Genomic DNA, 17,254 nt, shown 5'->3' on the forward strand with positions numbered 1-17,254 from the left:
ATCTGGCATCAGGCATCGTTATATCCCCAAACGGTATGGCCCCCCAATGTGCACTGACCAATCACAACACTATGCATCGGGTCTAGAACTTTGACGCCTCCATGTCCCCCACCCCAGTTCCCCATTGACTAAACATGCACTCATCTTCCTTCCCCGAGTTCTCAGTATATTAAAGTTGAACACTCCACAGTGTTCAACTTTATATATACTATATACTTTATAATCAACCTTATTAATCAAAATGATTTTTTACGCAATAAACAGCAAGTGCTTATGAGGTGAGCCATGTATAATCAAAGAAAACAAATCCCTATGCCACATGGGTTGACATAAAGATATGACATACACGAGCATAATGACAATCTATTTAGACAATAAGCCTGCATTCAAACAATTGAAAACCACTGTATGTTTTTATGGAATACATTCATAAAGACGGCATTGTTTGACTCTAACTTTTAACTTTAACCTTTAAGTCAGTGTAGAAGCTACGTGTGAGAGAGAGACTGCAGGGGGCTCCTTTCTTACTTGTGGACGTCATGAAGCTGTCCCCGCCTCCTCCTCTCGTGAGCCAGGTAGAGAGGTTTACAACTTTACGGGGCCAATTTAAGCAGGGTTCATCTCTGGGTGACGGCAAATGGTGTAATTGAGTGACACGTGAATGTCCCTCCGGATAAAGGCTCCTTTAACCATGTGGTAAAAATATGAATGCAGTATTTAGTGTTTAACTTTGATTGTGACAATAAGGTGGACCGTGACATATAAATGAATAGAGAAATAGAAAGTGTCAGTCTTTGCTGGCTCTTCACGGTCCTGAGCCGGGTTTTCATGAAAAGTAGAAGATGTTCAATGTCCTGAAACTTTTTGGGTGATCCTATGGGGTCGTGAACTATAACCCTGAAGTGGAATGAGTCTGGGGTAACAGGGCGTTTCCTTTTAAATCGAATCCAAAATCATGTGTAATATGCCTCATATTTGAACTTCATTAATTAAACTGATTTAAACATTTACATAATAAACCATATGTGCTTATGAGATGAGCCATGTATAATCAAAGAAAACAAATCCCTATGCCACATGGGTTGACATAAAGATATGACATACACGAGCATAATGACAATCTACTTAGACAATAAGCATGCATTCAAACAATTGACAACCACTGTATGTTTCTATGTAATACATTCATTAAGACGGCATTGTTTGACTCTTTTAACCTTTAACCTTTAACCTTTAAGTCAGTGTAGAAGCTACGTGTGAGAGAGACTGCAGGGGGCTCCTTTCTTACTTGTTGACGTCATGAAGAGGTCACCGCCTCCTCCTCTCTTGAGCAAGGTAGAGAGGTTTACAACTTTACGGGGCCAATTTAAGCAGGGTTCATCTCTGGGTGTCGGCAAATTAAGTAAATGAGTGACACGTGAATGTCCCTCCGGATAAAGGCTCCTAAAACCATGTGGTAAAAATATGAATGCAGTATTTAGTGTTTAACTTTGATTGTGACAATAAGGTGGACCTTGACATATAAATGAATAGAGAAATAGAAAGTGTCACAGTCTTGGCCGGCTCTTCACGGTCCTGAGCCGGGTTTTCCCTCCTGCTACCTGCCTTCACTATGCACAAGCCACTCCCACTCCATGGCCCGACTCTGCTCCTGGTTTTTGGCATGCTGTGCCACCAGCGCACCTGTGGCTGATTACCAACCAGTGGCTGGTAACAGGGCGGGCATAAGTTGGGAGAAACCACCCCACTCAGCAGGGGGGCTACCTGCCAAGAGGAAGCACGTTGGTCCGGGACCGGATCTCCTGAAGACGCTCTACATCTCTGCTGACGGACACGGCGTGGCTGGAGAGGACGACAACCAGGAGGACTAGGTGACTGACTTGTGTTTCAGAAACAGGACAACCCTACCAAAGGGTTAGATTGGTAAACCCACTAAACCCTGACCCCCCAAAACCTCTTTACCACACCCTATACCATGTGTCCGGCATTTCGGGGAAGTAGGCTAAACTTATACAAAGAGCAGAGGGATTAAACTAGCAACCAATTGGTCAGACCTCCACCTCTTGGCTACTGTCGTTACAGTGCCCCTTCTATCAGCCAAAAGTCAGAAAAGTTGGCTGTGATTGTCGTGGATTAACTGAGATATATAACACTTAGACTAATTCAAGAGAGAGAGAGAGTAAAATGAAAACGAGGTGTCCGGAGCAAGAATTGACAAAAGACTTTATCGTGCAGAAAAACAACAACGATAACAGCCGGGTAGGTCTTAAGAGTCACTGCTTTGCCAACAGATTCGAGCCTCTTCTTAAACACACAAAAGCACAGTCCTCAGCAGTTTCTTGTTTTTCTAGGTGTCACACATAATAAAACACAAATACTTCTAAACAGATGGTCACCGAGATAGTCTAGGACCCAGGAAGTGGAGTCAGCATGCATTGTCTCAGTAGACAACTGCTCCTGGGGGGTTGCGCCCCAACCCCTGCTCTGACCCAAGACTGCCAGGCCTCGTGACCAGCCCTGGATCAAAATCCAAGACGCTTTACATGTTTTCTACCATTAGATATACAGGCCTAATTTTAATCGAATTTTAATAGAATATAATCATTAATTTCTACCACACATCCCCCCTTGTTGGGGCCAATAAGGTTCCAACAAATTACTTGAATTATTGCTAAGCCTATATGCTACTAAGCCCTTGCCAAATTGACACCACATCTGGTCATCGGTAAAAACCTCAGAGCTTTGACAGGGATTTCAACCTGATTTTAGGCCAAAAAGATTTACCAAATGCAGTGTATTATTAACACTCTAATCCCTACAAGTTGTTTCATATGTAATCATAAAACCTTTCTAATCATAATAACACAATATTCTATATTCATCATGCAACTATATCAAATGTGTATCTAGAATACCTACATAATAATCATAAACAGCATAATAATCAATAATCATTCAGCATGCATTGAAAATTGGCATTTCAAAAATATGTGACACCATGTTATACATTAAAAATTGACATAACATACATTCAATAATGTGAAACATAATAAAAATTAAAAACTAAGATTGTCAACAAGCTTGCATGGATTTGAATAGCTCTGATTATCGTCATATACCGGTATACTATATAACGTGGTCTGTTTGCAGCCACCAGCCCTGAAACCCATTAGTCCAATGTCCATTTGTTCACACTGTCTGAAATGGTTGTGGTTCACATGAGGGGTCTGATTCTCACATTCCGGTCTCCTCTCTAGTTTCACTCCAATCTATCTCCCCATAGAGCATCCTCTCCCAGTCACCCGACTCCTCTATGCCAGACACCATTTCATTGAATTAAATTGGATATGTAATTCACACTGATCTTTCCTATGCACATGTTCATGATTCTGGCGGAAGGTTAATGCACATAACGGTTGGTTATCCGACATAACAGTAAACACAAATTCATTAACTTGGTCTCGCGGTGGTATCTGAGCATATAAAACAGTTTTCCCTTTGTTGTCAATTAGTCCTGAATGATTTTGGGCCGGATTATCCTGTGTTCCTCTCTGGCTTTCTTCAGTAGGCCTACCACCCCCTAATTCCTGGCCCTTCCAGGTTTGTGTTGTCCCCGTGGTTTCATCCTTCCTCGGGGTCTGTGCTTGTGCCAGCGAAATCTGGCACAACCCGTAAAGGATCAGAAACAGGCTCCCCGTTTCCAGCATCATCATGCTGCTGTATCTCTTGGCTCGACTGGATCTGGTCCTGGGGCAGCTGGTCAGCCCCACGTGTGTCTGCGTCTGGCTCCTCCTCCTCACGGTCGTCTCTGGCTTTGGGTTGAGCAGCTTTAGTGCAGTGGTTGAGATGATACCACGTGGCACTTCCTTCCACTTGGATGGCTGTTGGTGTTGCGCTGGTGACTTTGTATTGCCCTTCTCGCCTAGGCTCGTGGTCACCCGGCTCCACCCCCCTTGGTGGCTCCTTCTCCAACTCTGGAACTCTGCCTTTCTCTTGTTGAAAAATAAGCCTGTGTATGCCAGTTAGTTGTCCCATATAACGTCTTAATTCAGTTTCCAATTGTTCTAATGGAGGTCCTTTATGAGGCCCTCGAATGACAGGTGAAGGCATGGGTCGACTAGTTTTCATGCGATAACTCATTAGTGTCAGTCGTAGTGCATTAGTCCTTTAATTTAGTACTCTAATTTAATTTTGTTAATCTTTGTCTTAAGCGTCCGATTCCTCTCTCCACCATACCTTGTGGTTTGAGGAACGTAGACACAGCCTAATCTTTGTTTGACATGCAGATGTTAAATCACTTGTTTGAGTGTTTTCTGAATAAACGCTGCTCTGTCGCCTGAGCTAATTTGTGACGGAATTCCAAACCTTGGCATGACTTCTCTAGTCAGAACCTTGATTACCGTAGCCGCACTTTGGTCTTCTGATGGGACTGCTTCTACCCATCTGAACACTGTTTTTTCCAAATATTTCACACTCATTTAGTTGGATGTCAATCATTGTTTGCAAGTATGGTGAAGAAAGACCTTGTTTTCAAAATTCTTCCAAATTCTCCTCAATACCTCCCCCCTTGCGCAATGGTCAAAAACATGCGCATTAAATGATAAGCAAATCTAATAACGCCGTTGGTGCAACCAACGTCGAAACGTCTAACCTAAGCATCAGCAAACTGAAACCAATCTTTTGGGAAGGGAAATCGAAACCAGTATGTCCAACTCCTAAACCCAATATGGGTGCGTTTACCATCAGCCGCCCGAAACCACGCTGTTCCAAAGTCATGCACTAAACCGAAAAAACGTACATGCGTTAGTGGCCTTCTATACCACAAAGGTAAAATAAAATGAAATAAAACGCGACATGCCCCGTTTCAAGACGACCTCTGCTGCCAGAGCTGACATATCTGACTCCTGTTCCCCCTCCACCTTTCATCAGCCGGCTTTTCCTATGATGGTTGCAGTCCGTCACTCCATGATCAGGTGAGCCAGTGCTCACAGTGACTCTGCCAAGTAATCGTGACTGTGCCTGAATTAGGTTGTCCCGGGCTTCAAGGTGGGATCTTACCCGTCGTTGGCTAACCAGCCTTCCATACTGGCTTATTGCAGGATGCCGTACCTGGGATACGATCAATCCCCACCTATATGGTGGTATAGATCGCAAAGTGGAGGGATGGAGACAGAGTCTTCAGCCGCATCTGCCTTATGCAGCCATATGTGTGCGTCATGAATACACATCAGGGCGACTATAAAACAAAATATAATTGATCAGAGTTAAAATTATTAAAGTGTTGCAGCAGCATTAGTGGCATTTGAAGGTAAACCCACTACTTCCGAATCCAATTTGACAACATAGCATGTATGACTCCTTCCCAGCAGATGTAGCGTCAATCCACCTATTGTCCTTAACTAGGGAGATGTGAAAGAAAACAAAAATCACAATATTAAAACTTGCATCTTCAATATTGGGCGACTCACTTTTGTCTTAACCGTTAAAAATCACAATTCTTTTCATAATCCTACCCGATTGCCCTTCACTATCTATTTAAATTGGACAACCTAATTAAACCTTTTATTCTACCTATTGCTTGCATTTAGTGTTTTCCATATTTTGATTCACTACTATACCAAACCCAAATCCTCTATGTTGATCTTAACTAGTTTATTCAACACTGAATTGATGCATTGTTTCTATTTAGTAATTAACCATATTGTTTTATCTGAAGTATGCTTGTGTATCCCCTTGTGTACTCAGTCACTTGGAGTAGGAGAGGATTCTCCCCTACCTCGGCAGCCCTGACACACACACGAGAACAGGCTCACACACACCCTTTCTTATTTTATTTTACTTATTTATTTTAAATTACATTTGTCATTGTGGATAACCTAAATTAGAAATTTGGATAACGTTTTATCATACTTATTTGGTCTAATTTTTAAGTATTGCCGATTGTTTTTTCTAAATTATAAGATCACTTTTAATAAATTGTCTATTACTTATCATAATCTTGAAGGAAATATTTTATTTGTGTTGTTATCTTGGCACCTAGACCTCGTCAGGCCCAAGCACCAAAATAACATCCACCTGTCCACGCAGAGTCCATGGGTTGGGTCCGCTCCTGGTTTGATGAGTCACTTTACCCTGGCGCCATTGAACCCATTGACTCCTGTGGAGTGTGGTGTGCAGACAATTTTTAACGCTAATTGCTCATGTTTGAGTCTAAATAATTATTCCTAAATCCTGTAATCACCATTTAACTTGCTCAGGGACACATCAACACTCAGCTAGGAGAGATGGGGATCGAACCAGCAACCCTTCGGTTACCAGACAACTGCTCTACCTCCTGAGCTAAACGACCCCAGCCACCTCTCCGCTGATTTATTACCTCCGGCTCGGTCCTCATCCGCCCTTTTTGCTTTCTATACATTCCTCTCCCTTCTCCAAACACCTTCTCTCTCCGATCCAACCCGTTGTCTCACCAGTGCTCTGTGTACCAAGATGTAATGATCTATACCACATGGTGTTCCGACGCGATGCAGAGTCTCCAAGAACCACAGAATCACCAATCCCAGTGGTGGTTCTATGTTTTTTCTAAAACAGTGGACATAGGTTACATTCAGGGACAAATTACAGAGTACATCCAAACGCACAAATAATCTATTAGGCACAATGCAAATTCAATCTCTTTCTCTCTGTTGTCTCTCTGTCCAGCCCCCACCGGCGGGTTTTCCTTACTTACGTTCCTTCTCTCCAACTTTCTTTACCTCTCTTTACCTACTTCCTTTGCTTTCACAAATCTCCATAACCATTTTCACTTTCAGTAATCCTTTCCTTTCCTTTCTGGTTTATTCGTTTTTGGACACACTCCGAAACTAGATTATTAATCTTAAAAGGCCATCGAAAGATATGAATGTCCCCAAAGAAAATTCTAACCGGAAAGCCTTCTCCAATCTCATCGCCACTTCTCGTTGCCAATCCACACACTCTTCCTCTTCTCTGTCTCACTCTTCACAAATCACTTCTTCTGACCCCTCTAACCCAACTCAATGTAACTCTTTCTCACTCACTCACTCACTCACTCACTCACTCACTCACTCACTCACTCACTCACTCACTCACTCACTCACTCACTCACTCACTCACTCACTCACTCACTCACTCACTCAGATATACAACTTAAAATAAGAATGGAGCTATACCTATGACTTGGAGCTGTCATAGGTATTAACTGCGTGTGTTCCGAGAATCCCAAAGTTTTGGTGAATTTTCCTGCCAGGGGGAGGTGAGAGGCATAACTTGGACCTACGCAAGTGTAAGTGGCTCCAGTGTCAGCCATCATTGGCATGCCTCTATAATTTATCAGAACCTGCAGTATTGGTTCCTCATCAGCTTGTTTTTGTGATTGCTACAAGCTGACCCTCCCCCTGTGGATTCTCTGGGCACCCCTAGTATCCCTGTCCCATAAAGGGACCTGCCTGATAGCTACCTCCTTGTTCCTGCCTTCCCTTATAACCGTTACCCTGTCCTTGCTGGGATGGTAAAGGGTTAGTCAAACAATTTCTCTTCATATGTCCTTCCTGGTTGCACCCATAACATATTAAAGGACCTCTGCGTTGTCCTTGGAATCCTTGCTGTTGATTATTTCTATTCTGTCCTTGGGACCCCTGTTGCTGATTCTGTCTATTTTTAGACAGTTCCCATAATTATGGATGTGTACATGTGTAACAGGTGGAGTAGGTGACAGTTGGCTCTGAGGCTGTTGTACTGGGAGAGAGAATGCCAATCGTGGATGTTGGTTTTGAAGTGCGCCCTGCTGGGCGGCTTGCGATATTACGGCAGCTGGTTCTAAAACACCTGCCTGTCTCTTCTTATCTCTTTCCTTCCTTGTGAGATCTTCCAGCTGAAGCTGATATAGCTTCCTCTGAACCTCCTTGCTTTGTTCCTGTATTCTTTGTTTATTCTGACGATATTCATCCACTGCATGAACTAAATGGTCATTAAAATCTTTATGAGATCCTGATGTAAACAGTCCAACCACATCCTCTAGCTTGGCTTTGATTTGGCTGGGAAGTGTCTCTATCACAGAGTTTCTAAACATGACAGAGAACACCGGATGGATCTCAGGATCCTCATCCGTCTCCATGTGCCATCTGTCTACTTGGGCCTGCAGGTAGGATGCAGGGTTCTCTGTGTCACCAATAGAGAGACCTCTCATGTTTTTAGGATCCATACGGACCGGGAACTCGCTCCTGAGTGTGGCCCACAACGCCCCTCTGTAATGATCAAGTGTAGTCTCATCATCCTTTCCATCCAGTATATTCAACCCTCCATTCCTCAGTACAAACTCCATCTTGGATAACCCCAATACGCTTGCCAACAGAGCTTTCAGGTCCCCCACTGTAATTAGCTTTCCCACTGTGAGCTCCTCAAATGTTCTAATCCATTTAGACGCCCCGTTGAGTATGTTAGGGAGTCTAGAAATGACTCCCTCCAAGTCCTGTGAACCCCACGGTTGATAATGGACCTGTTGTCCTTCGACTAGAATAGGATAGTTCCCTGGAGAAGTTTCGGGTGCTTTTTCTTCTCTCTGTGATCTCCTTGGTCTCCCCTGTGTTTCGAGTGCCAGGGAGTCCCATAATGCTGCACTACAGCAAGGCTCCTCTGGCCCTCGAAACGCACAGAAACTCTCTTCCCCATCTCTATCACTCCTCTGAGCCTTCGTTCTCTTTACTGATCTCTTTCCTCTCCTTTTCTTTCCTGGAGAAGGCCCCTCGCAAACCTGCTCATTGCCATCTTTCACATCTTCATTACTGTGCTCAACACCACTTGCCCCATCTTCGTCCTCATCTTTACTCTCACTAGAATTAATGTCAGTATTGTTACATTTATTATCTCCTTCATCTAGTGTGACTTCCCCTTTAGATTCTACGTTGTCTTTTAGCAATGGGTACAACGGTACTAGTTTGTGCAGCGGTGACTCAACCGTCAGAGGCAATGGTTGAGCCTTGTTGTTATTAGCAATTATATCTCCCGCCACTCTCTGTAATGTTCGCCACCTCTCTCCTTCCTCTAAGAACAAAGCTAGTACTAACTTTTCCCTGTCCCTCTTTGCTGAGGCCGTTTTTCCACTTATGTTATCTATGTAGTTCCTTATCACTACTTCCATGTCCCGATACATTATTGGATCAAAAGTCCCTCCCATGGGCCATATAGTACCTGCTGCTTCTGTCCTTTCTTCCCAATTCTCAGAGATCTTTTTCATCTCACCTTTGAGCAATAGACGGTCTCTACTCAAAATCTCTACCGCTGTTGGTGCCATTTTTAATTATTACTTTATTACTTTATTTATCTATTCTGAAGTACACTATTTATTAATAAAATTTATTTGAGTTTATTCTACTAGTTATTTTCTATACTTTACTATCTCTAAGCTACAAATGTGAACTCTTCCCAAGCGCTCGTCTCCCTCCCGAAGGTTGGAATGTGGCCCCCACCCTTCACTGTTATCTTTAACACCGGCCTGCAGGCTCCTGCTCGTCCCCTGTGTGTTTGCTCGTGCACGTGCAGTTAGAGTCAGCACGATGTTTAAGTCAAAGAAGATTTACACATTTATTCAGTACTTCAACAAATTAACTATTCTCTATCCGTCTAATTTATTTATGATTTATGATCAACAACAACAAAAAATGAACCGGGTCGTAAAAACCTCCGAGGTAACTTAATCCTAACACGACTTAAATACAGACAATAAGCCGGTTCATACAATTTCTTTATCTTATATTGAAAAATGTCCGAATTGTTTGTAATTAATTACAAATAAAAAGTTGACCGAGCGTAGAAACTGGCCTTTTGATTAAAATATGAACGGTCGGATGGTACTCCAAACAACAAGCCTATTCTTCCAAAACAATGGCTGAATACATAAACACTCGACCAGATCAAAAACAGACAAGAAACTTCTCAAAATACCAACTCAAACGGTGCCCCAACCAAGAAACTTATCTATTCAAAAAGTGCGAGAAGCCCGTTTTCTCAAGATACCAAGACCGGAATCAGAAATCCCCCCTATTTCTGCAGTCCAACTGGTCTAAGCAAAGAATCAAAAAATTCACCCGTCGGTATCCCAACGAAGCCCTTCTCAAATAAAAATGAATTCATCAACGGAAATGAATTCCAATCCAACTCCAAATGAGATCTCAGAAACCCAACAGTTACGCAATCGTTCGAACTGTGGACACAACTTGAGCAGAGATCTCAGAAATCCAACAGTTACGCAATCGTTCGAACTGTGGACCCAATTTGAGCAGAGATCTCAGAAATCCAACAGTTACGCAATCGTTCGAACTGTGGACCCAATTTGAGCAGAGATCTCAGAAATCCAACAGTTACGCAATCATTCGAACTGTGGACCCAACTTGAGCCGAGATCTCAGAAATCCAACAGTTACGCAATCGTTCGAACTGTGGACCCAACTTGAGCAGAGATCTCAGAAATCCAACAGTTACGCAATCATTCGAACTGTGGACCCTAACTTGAGCCGAGATCTCAGAAATCCAACAGTTACGCAATCGTTCGAACTGTGGACCCACTTTTCTATTGGAACTTTCTCACTAATTCGTTCCTCTAGAATACAGCCACAGGACTTTATAGTAGGACTATTTAACCAAAACACCAAAACACCAAATAACAACTCGTATCAAAATAGGGAGCCACAAAGCGTCTTGGTCATTTAGAACCACAGAACGCGTATATGGCCTATGTGCGCGCGCACGTCAATCTCTTCCGGAGCTCCCGTCTCTCTTTCTCTCTTTAACCTAGGTTCGTTTTGACTAAAGAGACACTTTACCCATTCACCAAGCGTTCAGACAGGGCAAAAACAGATCAACCAACCATTAAATTGTGGTAAGCCAAACTCACCGAGATTAATTTTGTGCGCTTGGTTGTGTGATCCGTCCGTGCCCCGTCCAGCAGCCCGGCAATTGGTCTGTCCCTTAGTAGTCCTGACCGTGACGCCAAATTATGTCGTGGATTAACTGAGATATATAACACTTAGACTAATTCAAGAGAGAGAGAGAGAGTAAAATGAAAACGAGGTGTCCGGAGCAAGAATTGACAAAAGACTTTATCGTGCAGAAAAACAACAACGATAACAGCCGGGTAGGTCTTAAGAGTCACCGCTTTGCCAACAGATTCGAGCCTCTTCTTAAACACACAAAAGCACAGTCCTCAGCAGTTTCTTGTTTTTCTAGGTGTCACACATAATAAAACACAAATACTTCTAAACAGATGGTCACCGAGATAGTCTAGGACCCAGGAAGTGGAGTCAGCATGCATTGTCTCAGTAGACAACTGCTCCTGGGGGGCTGCGCCCCAACCCCTGCTCTGACCCAAGACTCCCAGGCCTCGTGACCAGCCCTGGATCAAAATCCAAGACGCTTTACATGTTTTCTACCATTAGATATACAGGCCTAATTTTAATCATAGTTTACCATAGAATATAATCATTAATTCTACCACATGATCTCCTCAGTGCATCCATCTTTTCCCCAATGACGTAGAGCTCAGCGAATGGTTGAGCGGCAGTGAAGAGTCCCGCCTCCCGCTGGGGTGGAGTCCTCAGGTGTACCAGAGATAAGGTTGCCTCGAAGCAACCGTCATCACTCCACTCGGTGGCTGAGCAGTGAGCACATCTTTATTCTCAGCAGCAGGAACTTCTTCAAGCTTTCGGACTGACTGGAACGCTCTCTAAAGGTAACGTGTTTATTTGATAGATAATCTATCACTTTATTCATTGCGCTGCGGAAGGAATAATTTTTACTTGATTTGTAAAATCCAACAGATATTCCACTAATATATTGTAGCCATACATGAGCAGGTTCCATAATCTTCTAAATACTTTTGATTCTCTATACCTTTGTTATATCTACAAAGCTTAATGTGTAGATTGTTGCTTCTTCACAAATAAAGTGAAGATCAGACGGAAGATGGCCTATGCCTCCGCTTCTTCCATGTGGATGCCTATGCCACTTTCAATAAACGGATAAGTAGGCCATTAGTTAAAAAGAAAAATGTGGTGAGTGTCGTTTGGTACATTTAGATTCTCTCGTCAAATAGACTACACTAGAGCCCTTTAGATAGTGCGACATCTGTCCTCTCGCCGTTTAGTTTTAAGGTGCGGCTCTCTCCGTAGTTCCCGGAAGTTAGCAGCACACACACACACACACACACACACACACACACACACACACACACACACACACCTATGCTTCTAAATTTACCTCAGTACCATCGGCTCCACCTCATGTGCTCTGGTCTTTGCATGTGGGTGTATGCAGTAAACAGGACATCTATTTGCACAGGTGCAGAGGCCCGCCTCCCGCTGGGGTGGAGTATCCAGTTGTTCTCAACAGCAGGAACTTCATCAAGCTTCTTGACCGAGCGCTCTCTAAAGGTATAGTGTTTATTTGATAGATTATTGATCACCTTTTTCATTGTGCTGCAAAAGGTATTTGGCTTAAAACTGTTTGGAGAACTTCTTACCAGTTATATGTATTTGTATAACACGGCTCTTCTTACTGCTGTGGAATGCTCCGTTCACTTGCGGTTTGCCCTGTCGTGTCTTATGGTGTGATCCAAATGCCTCCGACACCTTCCAGACTTCCGTTGTTCTTTGTGATTGTGTCATGAAATTGGCTAGTAATGAAAACACAATATATCCCGTATTGAATACAAGAACAAGTTAAATCAACACAATTTACATCATTTATCTCTAATACTTGAACATGTTATATTGACACAATATTCTGAACAACCCTTATATTGACTCTTGATTCCTGTGATAGGAGCGGGATGCTGTGATGAACATTAATGTACACAATGTAATCGTTCGTTGTTTAGTGCAATGATCATAGGAATAAGAAATAGAGAACGAGATTAATAGTTTTTGAGTTTCTAAAGATGGGATGTGGAATCTATTTAAAGGATCAACCGTGTGTGTGCGTTAGTGGGGGGAGGGGTGCAAAAATAAAATTATACATTTTATTAATTGTTCTTGGTAGTCCATGTATGTGTAGGCCTATAGTTTATGTTTGCAGTTGTTATATGTATTTATCATGACATTCACTACAAATATGTTTTTCAGTTAAAATCTGTGTCTCTCATACCAGCGGACCGCAGCCTCCTGGAGATGATGGAAGTGAAAAAGGAAATGGATGATGAATACTGTGGGAAACCGGAGGAAAAGGTACAGCATACATTTGATGAAGGCTATTTCTTAACGAGTCCATTATAATCATTAGCCTGCACATTTTTTTTTTTACTTTAACCTAACTAAATAATATATCTTTCCTAATTAAAATTACTTTGCATTGTTTTGCTAAAAATATCTGTTTTCAAAGATCTCTTGTTTTACTAACTCCCTGCATCCCTGTTGTTATCTGTTATTTTTCTCATTAGAATCTATTAAATTTACCAGCATTTAGACGTCATATTGTTTTTTCCATCATATTCTGTTTCTTCCATCATATTCTGTTTCTTCCGTAGGCCAAAGAGCAGCATGGACATAAATTTTCCTTTAAGTTTGAAAACAAAGATAAAGTTTACGATGTTTTCTGCACGCAGGAAGGAACTATCTACGAATCACTTCAGGAGAGTATTGTGTTTAAAGATAATGCTTCCTCAAACCAACACAGAGAACTTGTTATTTTACCTAGACCAAATAAAGCTATCAGTTCACATTTTCCATGCCACAAATTGACTAAACTTGAAAAAGTTGATACACTTCATATTAAACCCCTGACTATTATGTACATCAGGCAAGCAAAGAACAAGACATCTACCACAAGCAGCAAGGATAAAAAAGAAAATCATGGAGAGTTGGTAACATTTGCTATAAGAACAACTGGAGGTGCTAACATTCTTTCTAAGGTTATGAAAAATAATGGGCTGAGGAAAAAGAGTGTGGATGAGGTTATTTTGTATGGATACAAAGGTCAAACAATCAGAGAAGCTCTGGTGCAAGATGCACGTTTTAGTGACACGGTATTACAAAACCACCCTAACAATTATTTTCTGGAGGATACAGAGGATGGTAATATCAAGGAAATGTCCCTCCCTATAGATGATCTTGATAGTAAATGTTTCAAGATAACAAAACCAAAACCGCAGGAATCCCATGGTGCTGCAAACCATGATGCACCACAGGAGGCAACATCAAGTAAGACTGCAAGCTCCAACAGTCCAACATCGCTTCAAAATGGGAGTCATCAGCCAACCCCAAGCACCAGGCATCAGTCAACCCCAAACTTGAGCAATCAGAAATCCACCTATCAGCCTATACCGAACTCTAAGGACCTGTTGCAACTCCTTCGTTCTCAGTTTAAAGATCTTGTCAAACTAATGATGGGCCGCGAGAATCCTACTCCTCAAGCAGTCAAAAAACATCTCTCTCAAGAGTTTGGGAAAAGCACAGAGCTTTGCCATGAGGTGAGAGCGATGAGGAGGTTTCTAGAGCTTGGTGATTCTGTTTGCCAGGTGAGAATAGATGCCTCGGCAAAAGGGAGTGGCTTTCTTCTATTTGGAAAGTACATCCTAACAAACGGCCACGTAGTCCTTGATGAGGCAAAACACCCGAGGGAAAAGATAACCGTTATTTTCTCATATGAGGAACTTACAGACAGCCAGTTAATGGATGTGAAGGTCGTTGCCAGTGAGCTTGATGATGATGCTGCAGGCCACAAGCATGATTGGGCTTTGCTGGAGGTCTGTGATGATCTAAATGCCCAACCAATAAAGCCTCTACTGAAGGACTTTGGATTGGTTACTGAAAGGGGTCAGATTTGCATCATCGGGCACCCGAAAGGGGAGGTCAAAATGATAGACCCATGCTTCACAATCCCTCACTCTAAACGTGAGCTAAAGATGATGTTTTTAACTAGAAATTACTATTTTCCAAAACCAATGGATAAGGACATACATACCTATGAGAGCTGCTTTTATCGTGGCTCATCTGGCTCACCTGTCTTTGATAGCAATTTCAAAGTTGTATCGATGCACAGTGGGGGGTTCGAAGACAAGGATTGGGGCCATCTCCTTGAGTATTCACATCCCCTGTCACTCATTATTGAACAAATCCTTATTCAGATAGTGAGAAATAAAAAAGTGGATGTGCTGTTGGCAATGATCACCTGTGGCATTCCCCCAGTGGTGGAGGATGTGGTAAATAAAATATTGAGTAATGACGAAGGATTGGTCTGGACAGAAGAGGAAATGATTAACCTCTGTGCAGGAGACCAAGCTTGTACCAAGACTGAACTTCTAAAGGACTTTTTTAGACAGAGAGATGAATCCACGGAACCAGAAGCTATGGAGTTTTAGCTTTACTTTAGTAAACCTCTACTTTGTATTATGCATTTCCCTCATACAAAAATAATCAAATACAACTGTAGCCGTTTACTCTTTGCCACTCCATCTAGGTGGCTGTCCCTCCACCTAGATGACGTTACTGGGCTCAATCCACACAAGAACCAAGGCAGACGTTTAAACCAGTTTAGTGTAGTTTGAGCAATATTATGTGAAGAGCAGGTGCACCATGCTGCCATGGCAGAGATGTTCTCTCAGACTGTCGGGTGATGGCTGATGATGTAATCTTCCAACTAACTAAACTCCACTCCACTTAATCTCTCAATCAGTCATCACTCTTCCACTTAACCCTAACCCATACATTGTATATGTTTTTAATGGTTTTAAATGCTTTGTGACTTGGTACCTTTGTAAGAGTGGATTTTTATTTTTTTAAATCAATTCACAATAATGACTTATTTCATAACTTAAATCGTTTATATTTAAATCACATTATATATCAACTTTTTTTTTTTTTACTATTATTTCCATTGTAATGCTCTTTGTGCATTCCTATTTAAAGTTTACACGTTTATGCAATTTTTGTAATGCATGTTATTTTAGAATGCAAAGTTGAAACCATAGTTTTAAACACTAATAGTGTTGTAATAATTGTAATGTAATAAATATGGGATTTTTACTGTTTTTATTTCATTTCAATAAATGTATTATGTAATTATACTTTGCCTTATTTTATATCAAACAAAATGTTAAATAATTTGATATAAAATCATAGTGCATACATGTTGCAAAACTCTTACTGTTCTGTAGAAGTCCTACGAACATTCCCTCTGGCTTCAAAATGTGTAGGGTTGTAAATAAAAACCGACACAAAATACGAGAGGTCGAGGAGGAAAAGGTTTGAAAGAAAAATACTTTAGCACTTAATAGCACAGAAGTCATAACCTGAGTTGATTTGCTTGAACTCCTGATCTGGCATCAGGCTTCAGGTTATATCCCCAAACGATGTGGCTTCCCCCCCCACATTCACTGACCAATCACAACACTCATTGCAGCCATCGGGCCTAGAACTTTGACACCTCCTTGTCTCCCACCCCACTTCCCCATTAACATGCACTCATCTTCCTTTCCTGAGTTCTCAGTATATTACAGTGCAAAGGTCTGTTTTACATCTTAAACTTTACAGTAATATCATATTAAGGTCAGTAAAATTCTTGGTGATTAAAATCAACTATATATGCTATATACTTTATGATCAACCTTACTAATTAGACTCATTTAAACACACATGTGCTTATGAGATGAGCCATGCATAATCAATGAAAACAAATCCTTATGCGACAGGTATTTACATAAAGATATGACATACTATGTGTCGGCTTACCTCAGGAGGTAGAGCAGTTGTCTTGTAACCTTCTAACCTTTAAGTCAGTGTAGAAGCAACGTGAGAGAGACTGTCATGAAGACGTGTCTCTTCCTCTCAGGATGACATGAGCTGCAAATGTGTGACACGTGAATGTCCCTCCGGATGTAGGCCTTCATCTGGGCCAGATAAAGACTCCTTTAAGTTAATCATGTGGTAAAAATATGAATACAGTATTTAGTGTTTAACTTTGATTGTGACAATAAGGTGGCATATAAATGAATAGAGAAATAGAAAGAGATAATTGAATTTGGAGAGATGACTTATTCAGTGGTCACCGGCCACCGTAGGGCCAGCTCTGATTTAAACATGAGATGAGCTCATTTCAGAGGGCTAGCAGGAGTTGGACCTTGGAATGGGGCCCTTAGTTGAATACTTTTAACGACACTAGTTTCAAACATGTAAACAAGATGTTACTAATACTTCCTTTGAACCCCATTAATACTCTCCCATAGTGGAATTATCATTGACCCAGAACCA

At 41.7% G+C, this 17,254-nt stretch overlaps 2 protein-coding genes across 3 annotated transcripts in view; both read left to right on the forward strand.

The window, feature by feature from the left end:
* Positions 1-17,254, forward strand: part of LOC130386609 (serine protease FAM111A-like) — a 68,162-nt gene that overhangs the window by 32,918 nt on the left and 17,990 nt on the right. The window lies entirely within an intron of this gene.
* On the forward strand, positions 1,771-15,975 carry LOC130386607 (serine protease FAM111A-like). Of its 2 annotated transcripts, none has more exons than XM_056595615.1 (5): positions 1,771-1,871; positions 11,550-11,742; positions 12,351-12,442; positions 13,133-13,234; positions 13,534-15,975. In XM_056595615.1, the coding sequence occupies exons 4-5, from the start codon at positions 13,178-13,180 to the stop codon at positions 15,364-15,366; spliced, it is 1,890 nt and encodes a 629-aa protein (XP_056451590.1). In that variant the 5' UTR covers positions 1,771-1,871; positions 11,550-11,742; positions 12,351-12,442; positions 13,133-13,177; the 3' UTR covers positions 15,367-15,975. The 2 variants fall into 2 exon arrangements, with proteins under 2 accessions (XP_056451590.1, XP_056451592.1); XM_056595617.1 differs by having other exon boundaries at positions 13,158-13,234.

The sequence above is a fragment of the Gadus chalcogrammus genome, chromosome 7, assembly GCF_026213295.1.
Source record: "Gadus chalcogrammus isolate NIFS_2021 chromosome 7, NIFS_Gcha_1.0, whole genome shotgun sequence".
Lineage (NCBI taxonomy): Eukaryota > Metazoa > Chordata > Actinopteri > Gadiformes > Gadidae > Gadus > Gadus chalcogrammus.